The sequence below is a fragment of the Trichoderma ghanense genome (assembly GCF_004382785.1).
Source record: "Trichoderma ghanense strain CCMA-1212 chromosome Unknown scaffold_16, whole genome shotgun sequence".
In the NCBI taxonomy this organism is placed as follows: Eukaryota; Fungi; Ascomycota; class Sordariomycetes; order Hypocreales; family Hypocreaceae; genus Trichoderma; species Trichoderma ghanense.
Window position 1 is genome coordinate 481,941 of NW_027395679.1, and position 13,497 is coordinate 495,437.

The window sequence follows — 13,497 nt, forward strand, 5'->3', positions numbered from 1 at the left end:
CCAATGAGTTCGAGGAAGCTGAGTGATGAACAACCATGCTTGAGCAACGGCTGGGAGGTTTTCCCCTGAGAATAATAGCCCAATAACGAATATAATTGCTTAGTAGTTTCGTCCGAATTGATTTCCAAGTCCATCGTAAGAGCCCGAGGTCGTCGTGGTGTGAGGGCTGCGTGCACATGCAGTTCCAAGCATCAAGTTTCCATCAGGAATCGTGCGAAGGCAGGCCTAGAACCGAGTTCAGCATCAATTGAGTTTTCCGGTCCCCGAAGAAGTTCTTGGTAAGAAAATCTCTTAAACCCCTTGTAACCAGCAATATCTGCCACTCAACTTTCATACCTTATGCTAAAGCTGTTTTCTGTCGAGTAGGTTGTTGGACCCTGGTCGTGGTGACGTCGTCATAAGCACAGTATCGTCACTCCCATCGTCACTTACACCAGCCCAACCAAGAACATTTCGAACAACTTCACATGCATCTTCCCATCCAGTAACCTCCCACACTGTAATCACACATCATACATACAGTTCCTGAACTCAACAAAAACCAGCAATTCCCGTAAATGATCGACATTGGGCGCACCACCAGTGTTAAAAGCAAGTCCCTGGCCGTTGCGCCCTTCCCCAAGTTTTCCTCCCCCACAAACCCGATATGCAAACGGCGCGTCATGATCGGCGCCCTTCGCCACAGGCGAACAAGAAATGTGCATCCACCCACCCAACTCCATCCCAAAACCTTCCAAATGGAGTTGTTCTTTGTTATCGATTCGGCATAAACGGCTTCTGGAAGAAGGAAGAGGGATGGGATTTCTTGGGGGTTTTTGTCTCTTGACGAACCGTTTTTGCCGTCATAGCGACATCATATCTGTGTGGTCATGTTGATACCATCGCCACGAAGATATCAAGAAAGGGATATATAAAGCCGTTGCACAAGATCCCATCCTCAACTTCATAAACTCACCAAATCATTAACATCAAACACCTTCACAATCACAAAATCACAAAACACATCATAACAAATCTCAACCAAATTCAAACAACAACCACCATGTCCCTCTCCAACAAAAAAGCCGCCCTCGCAGCAGAACAACAAAACCTCGCCTCCGCCCCCGGAGCACCAGCAAACACCACAAACATGAACGCCAACCCCAACCTCCCCGGCCCGGCCCCCTTCACCGCCGGCCCCCACCGCCACGACATCATGAACAAGCTCGACCCGACCGTCGACAGCGGCACCGGCGGCATGCAGGTCCTCGCCTCCACCGCCAACACCAACGCCGCCACGGGCATCTCCGGCATGCCGGCCCAGCCCGCTGCCGCCTCCACCTCCGCCGGAGGAGGAGGAGGATCCCTGGGCAGCAACAACCCCTATGCTAGCACTGCTCCCCAGCACAACTCTCGCATGGCCAACGCCCTCGACCCCCGCGTCGACTTCACCCAGACCCAGCCCGGCAACGCAAACTACTACACAAAGGGCACAAGCGTCGTCCCCGGCGCGGGCTCAACCCCCCGGCACGTCCCCGAGGGCACCTACGGCCCGCACAGCTCCCGCGTGGCCAACGCCGCCGACCCGCGCGTCGACTCGGACGCGGACCGTCACCGAGCGGGCGGCAGCGCAGGGGGAGCAGGCGCTTCGGCGCCAAACGTCAAGCCCATTTACCCCCCTGGCGTGGGCGGGCCTGCGCCTACGACGGCCGGACCGCATCGGCACGATATTCTGAACAAGCTTGATCCTACCGTCGACAGTCGGAAGGTTGCCAATGTCGATTCGACTGGCCACAGGGTCGTCTGAGATACTTGACGAGATGAGGGTTTCGTGTTTTTTACGTGCTGTTACCAGAATGTTATGGGTACACGGGTGCTGGAATGACTTGTGCTTTGAAAGATACCACGGGAATGATTTATGATGATTTATTTGACAAGATGGGGAGTGTCGTGTACGATATCAGTGTATGCCTAGGTAGTTACGAATCATGACTCTTCAACGTCTACACAATGAAGCAAAATGCATAAACAATGTCACGTCAATCGCAAAGAGCAGCCAAGATGTTCAATGAGCGCCAGATGCACCGTCAAGACTATGCTTTGAGTCATGATTCATTTCGTATGATAATTGAATTCCTATAATCTTACAAGGATGTGTACAGCCGCGCAATGCCCTTCTAGAACTCGCCAATGTTTTCTCGCAGCGCCAAATAACGTACGCAAACTCCCTCTGTAAGCAATTAACACATAGGTACTCCTGACCCTTACAAGGACTGCGGCTCGCAAAGAGCAGCCGAGTCCATAACCACCTCTGTGATCGTTCCTGTTACACAAACCCTCAGGATGAGATGGTTTGACTCCATCGTGTGAACGTGTTGTAGGACCTCTTCAACAAGAATGGTCGTGTTTCCCAGTTGATTAGATGGCTAGGCTTTCGTTCCAATCAAATCGAATCCTTCGCTCTATCAAGATATCAGTGGCAAGGGCTATGCGCCAACATGATCCCCCAAGCTTATAACCCAGGGGAAGCCAAGCTCTTGCCTCTTCGTCATGCACCTGCCGTGTATATATCGCGACGCGAGTCCTTCTTTTGCGTCATGTCGCTCACTGCGCCTTGCCTCGGCTGTTGAAGATGGTGATGATGCCGAATCCGACATAGAACAGGGCTACCGGGTACGCCACAAGGCCACGCATATCTCGCATTTTACCGACAGCTAATGCACAACCACCAGTCAGCATGTACGACGCATTTCCACAGCCTAGATGGTAAAAACTCACCACAAAAGATGGCGCTTGATCTTGACGTCGCCCAGCAAATGGCCAAGCTCGTGATAATGTACCCAGCCATGCAATCCAACGGCATGACGACGCCAATCAACGACGTGAGGACAAGTGGCAGGAAGCAGTACCCCAGCACACTGGCGTTCTGGGTAAACGTGAGGCTGCTGGGCGAGACGTCGGCCCCGGGGTATCCCGCAGGCGTATCCGGCGTCATCAGGCTGAGGATCATGTACAGCATCGTCGACCCCATCAGAGCGAGGCCGTAGACGTAGCCAAAGTGGACGGAGCCGCTGCACAGCAGAAACGCGCCAAAGAGAACGACGAAGAGCAAGGGTCCGGCCAGGTCGGAGTCGTTCATGACGTGCTCCAGCCGCTCGATGGGCGAGAAGGGGTTCAGGACGGCCAGCGTCTTGGCCTGCATGTGCCCAAAGTCGACGCCCAGCTCCTCCCGCAGCGACGGCTCGTTGTCGTATCCCTCGGCGGAGAAGGCGGCCAGCCAGCCCGTCCTCAGGCCCGTCTGCTCGCGATAGCCCGGCGGCACGCCATAGCCACCGACCGCGGGCGGCGGCTGCGACGGCGTGGCCGCGTAGGAGCCGTGGTAGAACTGCAGGTTCTCGGTCGCCGAGGGGGATGCGGATGCGCCGTACTGGCTGTAGTATTGCGACATTCTCGGGGGCGGCGGGATCGAGGACTGTGCGGGTGTGCGAGAGGGCTGCTCGAGGTTGGCGCGAACTGGCTGCGAATCGGAGGTGACATGTGGTTTCAACGGACAAAGGTCGAGGTACTGCTGGCGGGATTGATGGATGCAATGAGAGGTGGCGGATTACATAAGGCGCCGATAAGAGCCGATAATGCTGTCACTTGTTAAGGCTCTCAAGGTGCAGTTGGTTTGCTGCCAACGGCTTGTACTGCTACGTCTCAACTAACTCGGGAGTGCTAATGAAGCTCTGAGACATTTGTGGGGTGATTCAACATGAGAAACAAAATATAGGGGATAATGACAAGTTCAGATGTTCATACCGACATCTCTAACCTTCATTGAAATGTCCAATCTCGGAGATGTTACACCAGCAATCGCACGTGCCCACTGCCAGGTACTCGCAGCTACAACGCACCTCCAGCTGTCCCCCGCCGTCTGACTGCCCTGCAAACGGTACCTTGCATGTACTGCTACCTGGTCCCCGTCCGCCGTCAAGTTCCTCCCAGCTCTCTCGCTCTCTCTCTTCCACCAGGCAAACAATCAATTGAGCTTCGTCAAGCTTCCGGTTCCGCCCACTCATCCTCCACCTCAACACCTCTCCTACAAGCATCACCACTAAACCAAAACAGCCTCCCGCCATGGCTTCATTCGGCGAACCACCGCCCGAGTCCGGCTCCGACGTCCGCAACGAGGTCAAGAAGCCCAAGAAGAAAAAGGTGCTCCTCATGGGCAAGTCCGGCTCGGGCAAGTCGAGCATGCGCAGCATCATCTTCAGCAACTACATTGCGCGCGACACCCGAAGATTGTAAGAACAAAACTCAATAATGCCCTCTTCAGAAGGAAGAATAAATCACTCACCGGATGTGGCTCCCAGAGGCGCCACCATCGACATTGACCTCTCCCACGTCAAATTCCTCGGCAACCTCACGCTCAACCTCTGGGACTGCGGCGGCCAGGAGGCCTTTATGGAAAACTACCTCTCCCAGCAGCGCGTCCACGTCTTCTCCAACGTCGGCGTCCTCATCTACGTCTTCGACATCGAGTCGCGCGACGTCGACCGCGACCTGGCGACGTACGTGTCCATCCTCTCGGCCCTGCTGCAGTACTCGCCCGGGGCCAAGATCTACATCCTCGTCCACAAGATGGACCTCGTCGTCCCCAGCGCCCGCGAGACCGTCTACGACGACCGCGTCCGCCTCGTCCGCCAGAAGACGGCCGAGTACGCCAACTCGGTCGGCGTCGACATGGCCACCGTCGACCTCGTCCCCTTTGCCACCTCCATCTGGGACCAGAGCCTCTACAAGGCCTGGGCCTCCATCATCCACGACCTCGTCCCCAACCTCGCCGTCATCGAGCGCAACCTCGCCAACCTCGGCGTCGCCATCGAGGCCGAGGAGCTCATCCTCTTCGAGCGCACCTCCTTCCTCGCCGTCTCCTCCTGGACCTCCCCCGAGGGCGCCCGCAACCCCACCGAGGACCGCCTCGAGCGCATGTCCAACATCATGAAGCACTTCAAGCAGAGCATCTCCCGCTTCACCGGCACCCCCCGCAACGCTGAGCAGTTCATCCGCATGGAGCACAAGGCCGGCATGCGCTTCAGCCTCTTCATCCTCAAGTTCACCACGAATACCTACCTCATGGTCGTCCTGCCCCCCGGCGAGGCCCGCTTCAACGCCGCCATGCTCAACTGCCAGATTGCCATTGAGCACTTCAAGTTCCTCGACACCCCTGCGCCCGGCGCCGCGGCTGCGTCAGTGCCCGCGTCGCTGGCACAAGCTGCGTGAAGGCACAAGGGGAGTATTGGAGTTTGCGAGCATTAAACCATGGGGGGGAACTTCGAATCTTAATGACTTTATGAGAGCTGGGTGTTCAAGGGCGTTACGGCATCAGATGAAGATTTACCACATACCTTGGCTATGGTACGAGCACGGGCAGCAAACGGTGTTATTTGATCTTGGCCATGGTTCCTGTATATACTTCGACCAATGGATAGTGCAAGCTTGCACAGAAACCGGATAGCTTGTAATGACTGCTACAATGTTCTGTTGAGAAAGATGGCTGCCGTTGGCGGAAATGTCGCTGTTTGAATCCCGAGGGTAAACGGCCAGACTTGGGCATCAAGTCGAATGTTGAACGGCCTCTACTCATCTATGAGTTTCACTAAACTTGGAAAGAAGGGAGTCAATCGAATCAGAACCCCTCCCACAAAAAGCCTCCCGTCGTCACCCAAATCATCCTCTCAGTAATCCCAGCCTACACCCACTTGACCACAGCAGTTCCGCCCTTCTTAAACTCGGGCATCTCCCCCAAAACCAACGACTTATCGGTGTGCTCCTTGTTGGGAAAGGTCGTGAAGAGCACCCACGGCCGAGTGCGAGTCTCCACGGAAGCCCCTTGAACAAAGCCGTAGACGTCTCCAATCGTGTGCGTGGTGTTAAAACGAGCAGGCAGCCTGGATCCGTCGGGCATCTGAATCCTGATCATCAGCGTAGGCTGTGAATCGTCAATGGTCGGCGCAGAAGAAGCAGCGGGCGGTGTAGCGGTCGCAGGCGTAGACGACGTCGTGGACGAGGCTCCAGGCACCGGGCTGCCTAGGCGGTTGCCGGTGCCGGAGAAGGGCTTGTACTTCTTGGGCGGCTGCTTGTAGGGCGTGTCGTGCTGGTGAAGCTTGACGTCCACCGACTGGTCGTGCTGCACGTTCATGAGGTGGAGGGGAGCCCGGCCTGACCGTATCAGCTGGAGGTCGGCCTCGTTGGAAGGGTCGTCGAAGCGGCGAAGCTCGCCGTCGTCGATGCTGAATCCGTCCTGCCAGATGTGAAGCACGCGCTCAACTGGCGGGCCGCTGGGCCGCTCAACTCCGCGGGGGTCTGGGATGCTGCGGCTCTCCACGCCATCGCCACCGAGGGTTACGCCGGTACCACGGAAGTGTGTCGGGCGGGAAGGACCGGCCTCTGCGCTGGCATCCGACTGCCGTGAATTCCTGGATAGAGTTAGCAGGCTTGCTGTGACACAAATACCATGCGGCCGTGGAATATAACTCACGCCTTCGCCTTGGCGAGAATATCACTGATAATCTTCCTCGAGCCGCCCTCCTGCCTTGGGTCCTGGACGGCAAGGCCCGACTTCTCGCCGCCGGCGAATAGGTTGCCTCGTCCATCATCTTCCTCATCGTCCTCGTCCTCGTCGTCCTCATCGTCCATGGGGTTGTGAGGAGCAGAGCTGCTGCTGGCCAGAGACCCCAACGTAGCAATTCCCTTCTTCTTCGGCTGATTCGCCTTCCGAGATGCTAAGCTGGAGAAGTCTTCCTGGGGAGCCGGACGGCCGTCCAGAGTCCTCGGGCCGCTGTACTGTTCTAGCGTTCCTTCGGCAGCTTGTTGCCGGCGCCGTGCATCGTTTCGCTCGTCCTCGTCGTGGAAGTAGGAGTTGCACGCGGCGAGCATGTCCCAGCCGTTGGTCTCGAGATACTGAGTGGCCTGGAGGGTCAAAGAACGTTAGCTTCATGTTGCAAAGCAGCTTCTGATATCTGATAGCTGGACTCACCAATTCGACCGAGGCGCCGCTCATGGTCACAAAGTCCCGGACCATCTCATCGTGATCCTTGGGCTCGTCTTCCCGCACCATGATGGCTGTGTGTGTATGTGTGTTTGTGAGGGGTTGTTGCAAGCTTCAAGCAAACGGTTGCCAACGAGAAGGGCAAAGAAGCTGACTTGAGTTCAGCAACACAGAGAATTCTCAACAAAACGTTGCCTTCTTTTCTTCTCAGGGTCGTGTGATGATAGACTCGTTTGGGTTGGAGAAATAGCTTGCAGATAGAGGAAGGATGCAGGTTGCTGTTCTTCGTGAGCCGGCGATTACCAAAGCAAATGGAACTGAAGGCAGCGGCTCACCTTCGTCATGCAGCTTGAAAATGAGCTGCAGTGACTTCTCGGCACTTGGCCCCACCGGAATAGCGATCCACCGGCCCCGATTCTTCCTTACGTAATACCCTCATTACGCCGAGCAACCTTCCAAGTTGTTGCGCATCATCGCCATCACCGGCATCGCAGCTGAGGCATCAACTCCTCGACCCTGCAATCGCCTCACGAACCTCCCTCAAGTCACGCCGCCGTCATGTCCACCGACGATCTGAGCACATACCTCGCCGACTCGGGCATCACGATGCGGTCCGACAGCGAGCAGTACTCCCCGGGCGACGAGGTGTCGTCCCCGTCGTCGTCGAACTCTCCCGTCATCCTCTACAAGCCCCCGACTGCGTGGACATTGATACGGAGCGCCGCTATCAACCTGCTGCTGCCATTCATCAACGGCATGATGCTGGGATTTGGAGAACTATTTGCCCATGAGGCGGCATTCCGGCTGGGTTGGGGAGGTACAAAGGTAAGTTTAAGCGGCCCATGGACGCCATTGCGCTGGATTTACGCCGGACAGAGTCCCAGCTGTCTCATTCGCCAGTCTTGGGAGGGATAAGGCTTGAGAGAGCGTTGCATTGTTAACATGGTATGCATGCAGGTCTTCCCCGTTTCTCGAAGACGAGCGCACCCCATTGGCCCCGGCATCGAGGTCCGCGAACGACCAGAGCGACCCGGGCCGTCACTAAACGACTTTGCAAGCTTAGAGTAGGGAGGAGCGGGATCACCGTGGTCGGGGGGACCTTGTATATGAATAAATCATGTCTAAACAGCACATGCCGGCGCTTCTTGAAAGACTCTGGCCCATGGACTGCCACTTTTAGAGCATCTCAGTGGGCGATGGGCAGCTGGGTATCGGTAGAAGCGGATTGCTCCGGCAGATTGTACCATGAGTAACTGCACGGCGCTACAGCCATAGCATTAATCGAGCCAATTCAACTATTCAAGACAAAAACGACTTCTTCTCCCATTTGATTCTCACTTCAGTCTTACCATTACCCATACCTGTCGCCTATTCTCATCCGCATCTTGCACCCGCTCCGTCATAGTATCATTGAAGCTTCAAGCTTATCTGCGCACCACCAACCGCGGCGTGGGGTCAGATCCGAGGTTCATCCGCCGCATCGAAAAAAATAATCCCTAGGCCAAAGTCCCGCCAAAAGCGCAACAATTTGATATCCGTCTGCCTCATCCATATACCCTCTTTCAGCCCCTCGACAAGACCGTCGCAATGCTTCCAAGCAGAGGGATTGTGCGCTCCCTCCCCTCACAGGGAGCTTGGAGGCAGGCGCCGAACCGATTGGTGGTGAGCAATGTCCCCCCAATTTCTCATGAAAATCGGTATACTTGACAGGCGCGAGATCGTCGCAGACTGACACCCCACGCAGAGCCTCTCCGGTCGACAGCTGAGCCATGGACGACAATTCGGGACATCATTGCGACACGTCGACGGCCGATTGACGACGTCCTCATCGCCGCTGCGTCCTCGATATGCCGCCGCCGCGCCAATTGTCCTCGGGGGCATCTCCTCATCAAGATCGCTCTCGCTCTGGGGCTGGGGTGAAAGCAAGGACAACAAGGACGCTTCCCCAGCGGAAGCCACTGCATCAACACCCGAAACACCAGCCGCCGCCACTCCCACACCGGCGGAACAGGCCTCAACAGCAGCATCTTCTTCTTCTACTCCTACCGATGCCGCAGCCGCAGCCGCTACTTCTCCCTCCGCCACAGACCCCTCCGCCGTCGCCGCCTCCGACGCCGACCTCTCCTCCATCTCGGCCCTCATTAACGGCCAGGACATCCTCAATATGCGCGAGGACATTGGCTACCTGCACGCCATCGGCCTGGACTACGGCTGGGGCTTCACCTCGGTCATGCAGTGGGTCCTCGAGCACGTCCACGTCTGGACGGGCCTGGGCTGGGGCGCCTCCATCATGGCCACGGCCGTCCTGCTGAGGGCCGTCATGTTCTACCCTCAGATCCAGAGCCTCAAGTTCAACGCCATCATGCAGCGCATGAGGAAGGACCCCCGGTCCACCGAAGCCATGAAGCTGGTCCAGCAGGGCTTCCAGGAGAGCGACATGGAGAAGCGCCAGCGCGGCCAGGTCCTCAACAAGCTGCTGCGCACCGAGTACGGCGTCAGCAACTGGGGCATCCTGTGGTCCCTCGCCCAGATCCCCTTCACTTTCGGCCTCTTCCGCATCGTCAGCGGCATGGTGCACATCCCCGTGCCTTCGCTTGAGAACGCGGGCTTCCTCTGGTTCACCGATCTGACCGCCACGGACCCTTACTTTATCCTCCCCGCCGCTGGTACCGCCCTCATGATGGGTGCTCTGCTGGTAAGCCTCCCTTCTCCAATACAACCCTCTTTAGACGAATCATGGCTTACTCACGACTCGCTCAGATCAACGCAAAGCACACCCCCCAACAGCAGCGCAAGATGCTCAAGCCCATGATGTACATCTTCGGCACCGTCGGCTTCATCGGCACAACCTTCCTCTCCGCCGCCGTCAACCTCATGACCGTCTCCCTCGGCGCCTCCACCCTCGTCACCGCCCTCATCCTCAACGTCCCCTCCGTCCGCCGCGCCCTCGGCCTGCCCCTCGGCCCCGCCGACGAGGCCCCCGCGCAGCAGCAGCAGAACAAGGTCCAGTACGAGGCTCCCCGCGCGGCGCCCGAGACCCCGGGCATCGCCGGCCTCAGGGAGCGCCTCACCAGCAGCCTCGACGACATGAAGAAGGGCGTCTCCGAGTCCGTGTCCAACTACACGGGGACCTACTCCGGCACCGAGCAGGAGAGGGCCGAGCGGAAGCGCAGGGAGATGATTCGCAAGCTGGAGGACCTGCGCAAGCAGCAGGAGCGAGAGCAGTTTGAGCAGAAATACAAGGGCAAGAAATAAATGAGCGCCCACATAGACCTTTTTTTTTTCTTTCCCCTCAAAGCAAAACAGACAAAAAAGAAAAGAGGAAGGGAAGAGAAAAAAAAAATTCAAAATACGGATAGGGGGTGAAAAAACGAAGCTGCTGTCATGGAGAGAGGAGAGACAGTGGGCGGCGTTTCTTTGTATAAGATCCTTCCCCCTTTTTTCATACTCATGTACTATTTACAATCCACCACCATCACCAAAGTGTAAAAATATGTACGTAGATGAGCTGTATCGAGAGCATGAACGCGGAGAAGGGGCAGTGGGGAGCAAAGTGACATAAAGAAGGGAAGGGATGGACATCTTGTACAATAAGAAGGGAAAGGGGAGTTGTGCTGTTACGATAGACGCAATAAAAGACACTCCTGATGAAGCATTTTCCACATAGCATACTTACCTACAAATCACAAGAGGCATTTGTACCATAGGTAGCGAATGACAATGTACAGAGCGTAAAACACAAGAAACATGGCAATTTGCGATTAATCTCTTAAATTTCTCCCATGAGTCCTACACGGGATATCCTCGAAACTACCTTCCCAACACAAAAGGAGCCCTGTTTTTGATTTCCACCTTTGTTTCCCATGCTCCTTTTTCTTCCCAGGCCAGTTTTTGTACGATTCATTATCGTATTAGTGAATAAGTTGTGAAGAGAGAAGAAAGGGAAAGAACAGAAAGATTTGCTCATTCATTCGGCGTCCCAAAGTAGGCCAGACAGTGCATGCCATCCCAAAAACAAAGGAAAACGAATCTGCCTCAGGTGTAGCAGTCTTGGTATAATAGTTAAAAACAGTCGGTAATTGTTGTAGCAACGGAGGTGAGTGAGTGAGCGTGAAGAAGAGAAGAGAAGAGAAGCCAGCATTCCGTTTAAAACACCGTTCCGTCGCTTTCGACCAGAATCGGTGGCTCTTTGGTATTTGGCCTGTTGATTTCGGCGATTTCACGACCTCCCTATGATGCATTGTTAGCCCACGGCTCAGTATAGTTGCATCATGCGTGCGGTCCTTACCTTCCAGCTACCAGCTTCCAATAGCTGCGCCAGAGTCATCTCATGGCCATCCAGCTCCGGCGCAAGTGCCGCGTTGACGCCTTCCAGGAGCTTGTCAAGCAGAGCAACCGTCAACCCTCGCCACTCCACAATGACATCGTCCGAGGCCTCAAACATGGGCGCGACCTCAACGACCTTGATGCCCGAGTGCTTGCAGTAGGCGCCGTAATTGGCCAGCCCGCGGGCCATGTCGTTCTCCTTGAGAGTCAGCACACCCAGGTCGACAAAGAGGCCGCCGTTGCGGTACTCGGGCAAGCCCGTCAACAGTTCCGTGCCGGCAAAGTACATGTTGAGCAGGGATTGCATCGGCTGCATGAGCGAATATGCAAGCCACTGTGTCAGGTTGTGTAACGGCAGGATAGACTCCCAGGTATTGGGTCCCGAGGTGGGCAGGGCCTCGCAGGTCCAGGCATCGCCAAGCGGGACGCCGTTGATTGCCGTTCGAGTAGGCCAGATGGATGAGAGGCTGTCCATCAGGACGCTCCACAGGACGGGCAGAGGGACAATGAGAACCGAAGATGCCTGAGTTGCGGGATGTGATAGCAGGTAATCTGCAAGGGTGTTAGCTGACAGAGACACGCAAGAATTGACTCGAACAGTCAACTCACCAATCATGTTGCCAGGCCGGCCATCGGCACCAAAGAACTCGGAATGCTCATTGAGAGCGTCTGACAGCTTGACCAGAAGCTCCGTTCGGCCCTCCAAGCCAACAAGCTCGTTGTCGCCATCAGCCTGCATGCCCGAAGCAATCTTAGCCACACTGAGAGCCCCCAGTGCGACCTTGTCGACCTGGTGTTTGTTGGATGGGCTTGCTGAGAAGATTCCCTATCATTCCGGGTCAGATCAATCTCCCCCCAAGTGTATGTTTCCTTCGACTTACTGATTTGAACATCTCCAAACTGGCAACCGCGATGCCCTCTGAGCGCTTGTAGACCTTGCCATTTTCAACGCTCTTGTAGGTCCATGTAGTGCCCGCACCCGCATCCAGCAGCACGCTGATGAAGAAGAGATCTACGAGTCGGCGGCATCGCTCCGTGTTGTCGACGCTGTCGGGCCAGCCGCTTAGCAGCTCAGCGATGCGATCTCGACCTCCTACGCAGAAGTGCTGATACCGCCCATGGCTGGGAATGTCCTGGAAAGGAGCCTCGTGGTCTCGCTACATAGGCGCATTCGGTATTAGTCTCGGATCCAACTACATAAGCGAGGAGATGGCGTGTACTGGGTAAAAGAATGGAAAGGGAAAGGCATGTGGCCAAGCTGGCAGTGCCCCCGACGGCTCATCTTTTCCATGTCTAGTAGAGACAAGATGAGCAAGCCATGCGCCAGCCTTAGACTGGATGCTGCCATGCAAGCGAGCTTCATGTCTCTCCCCTCTTTCGCCCCAAGGCTTCCATCTCCCCAACCCAACAAAAGCAGTAAACGTACCTTTATCAGCCCTGCGACAAACGTCACCACATCCGGAAACTTGTTCATGTCAACGTCGAAGTGGACCAGGCCGTTATCCTGGGCCCTTTCCATGAGGATCTTGGCCCTGTCGCGCACAGCGGTCAGGCTTCGCAGGTAGCCAGCGGGATCCAGCAGCGGATCCGGGGGCCGGGGCAGGTCAATCTTGGGTATTTTGAACGGAGGCATCGGCGATAGGGGAGTGTTGGGGGTCAGCATGCTGCTGGCAGAGACGCGGTTGTTGGCCATGCCGCGGAATGTGGAGGAGCCGAAGCTGGTGGTGGACTGAGACTCGAGGATGCCCGACTCCCGGGGAGATTTCTGTTTGCGAGAGAAGATGCCCATGGTTGCTGGCTATCCGGTGAAGAGGCTTTTCGGTTTTCCAAGCTGGTGCTTTCGCCCGCAGACGAGGTGGTTGGACGTCTGTCTGGGTTGTGCGTGATGAAGCTCCCCCTCTTGATATAGAAGAATCGGTCAGGGACGGAACACGACGTTTTCTCCTTGAACTCGACGCTATTCGGGTGTTGAACGGCCAGCACGAGGCTCGGGATAGGCAACTTGCGGGAGGAAGAAGAGAGCAGGCGTGGAGGAGAGAAACCGGGGGGGAGGGATGGATTTTATTTGGTTTTTTTCAAGAGGAAGACGAGGCGAGGATGCTAAAAGGGTAAAGCTATCTCGTGCCGGGTACTTGGTACCTGCCCAGATGGTGTGAGGG

General features: G+C 56.1%; 6 protein-coding genes across 6 annotated transcripts; 3 read left to right on the top strand and 3 right to left on the bottom strand.

Moving 5' to 3' along the window:
- Positions 1 to 1,042: 1,042 nt before the first annotated feature.
- On the top strand, positions 1,043 to 1,786 carry CCMA1212_009436 (uncharacterized protein; the record flags this gene model as incomplete). The annotated part of the gene is made up of 1 exon (XM_073706520.1): positions 1,043 to 1,786. One exon carries the CDS (start codon positions 1,043 to 1,045, stop codon positions 1,784 to 1,786), a length of 744 nt encoding a protein of 247 aa, XP_073555126.1.
- A 797-nt stretch (positions 1,787 to 2,583) lies between these two features.
- CCMA1212_009437 (Protein transport protein yip1) lies at positions 2,584 to 3,786 on the bottom strand (the record flags this gene model as incomplete). The annotated part of the gene is made up of 3 exons (XM_073706521.1): positions 2,584 to 2,693; positions 2,758 to 3,496; positions 3,781 to 3,786. 3 exons carry the CDS (start codon positions 3,784 to 3,786, stop codon positions 2,584 to 2,586), a joined length of 855 nt encoding a protein of 284 aa, XP_073555127.1.
- Positions 3,787 to 4,098: 312 nt separating this feature from the next.
- CCMA1212_009438 (Ras-related GTP-binding protein A) lies at positions 4,099 to 5,244 on the top strand (the record flags this gene model as incomplete). The annotated part of the gene is made up of 2 exons (XM_073706522.1): positions 4,099 to 4,265; positions 4,335 to 5,244. 2 exons carry the CDS (start codon positions 4,099 to 4,101, stop codon positions 5,242 to 5,244), a joined length of 1,077 nt encoding a protein of 358 aa, XP_073555130.1.
- Positions 5,245 to 5,713: 469 nt separating this feature from the next.
- CCMA1212_009439 (UBX domain-containing protein 1) lies at positions 5,714 to 7,081 on the bottom strand (the record flags this gene model as incomplete). Its single annotated transcript, XM_073706523.1, has 3 exons — positions 5,714 to 6,440; positions 6,503 to 6,933; positions 7,001 to 7,081. The coding sequence occupies 3 exons, from the start codon at positions 7,079 to 7,081 to the stop codon at positions 5,714 to 5,716; spliced, it is 1,239 nt and encodes a 412-aa protein (XP_073555131.1).
- Positions 7,082 to 7,570: 489 nt separating this feature from the next.
- Positions 7,571 to 10,267, top strand: CCMA1212_009440 (uncharacterized protein; the record flags this gene model as incomplete). Its single annotated transcript, XM_073706524.1, has 3 exons — positions 7,571 to 7,837; positions 8,757 to 9,707; positions 9,773 to 10,267. 3 exons carry the CDS (start codon positions 7,571 to 7,573, stop codon positions 10,265 to 10,267), a joined length of 1,713 nt encoding a protein of 570 aa, XP_073555021.1.
- Positions 10,268 to 11,158: 891 nt separating this feature from the next.
- On the bottom strand, positions 11,159 to 13,132 carry CCMA1212_009441 (Uracil catabolism protein 4; the record flags this gene model as incomplete). The annotated part of the gene is made up of 5 exons (XM_073706525.1): positions 12,765 to 13,132; positions 12,220 to 12,495; positions 11,948 to 12,164; positions 11,301 to 11,890; positions 11,159 to 11,242 (listed from the first exon to the last, which is right to left on the bottom strand). Exons 1-5 carry the CDS (start codon positions 13,125 to 13,127, stop codon positions 11,159 to 11,161), a joined length of 1,530 nt encoding a protein of 509 aa, XP_073555020.1. The 5' UTR covers positions 13,128 to 13,132.
- Between the last annotated feature and the right edge of the window lie 365 nt (positions 13,133 to 13,497).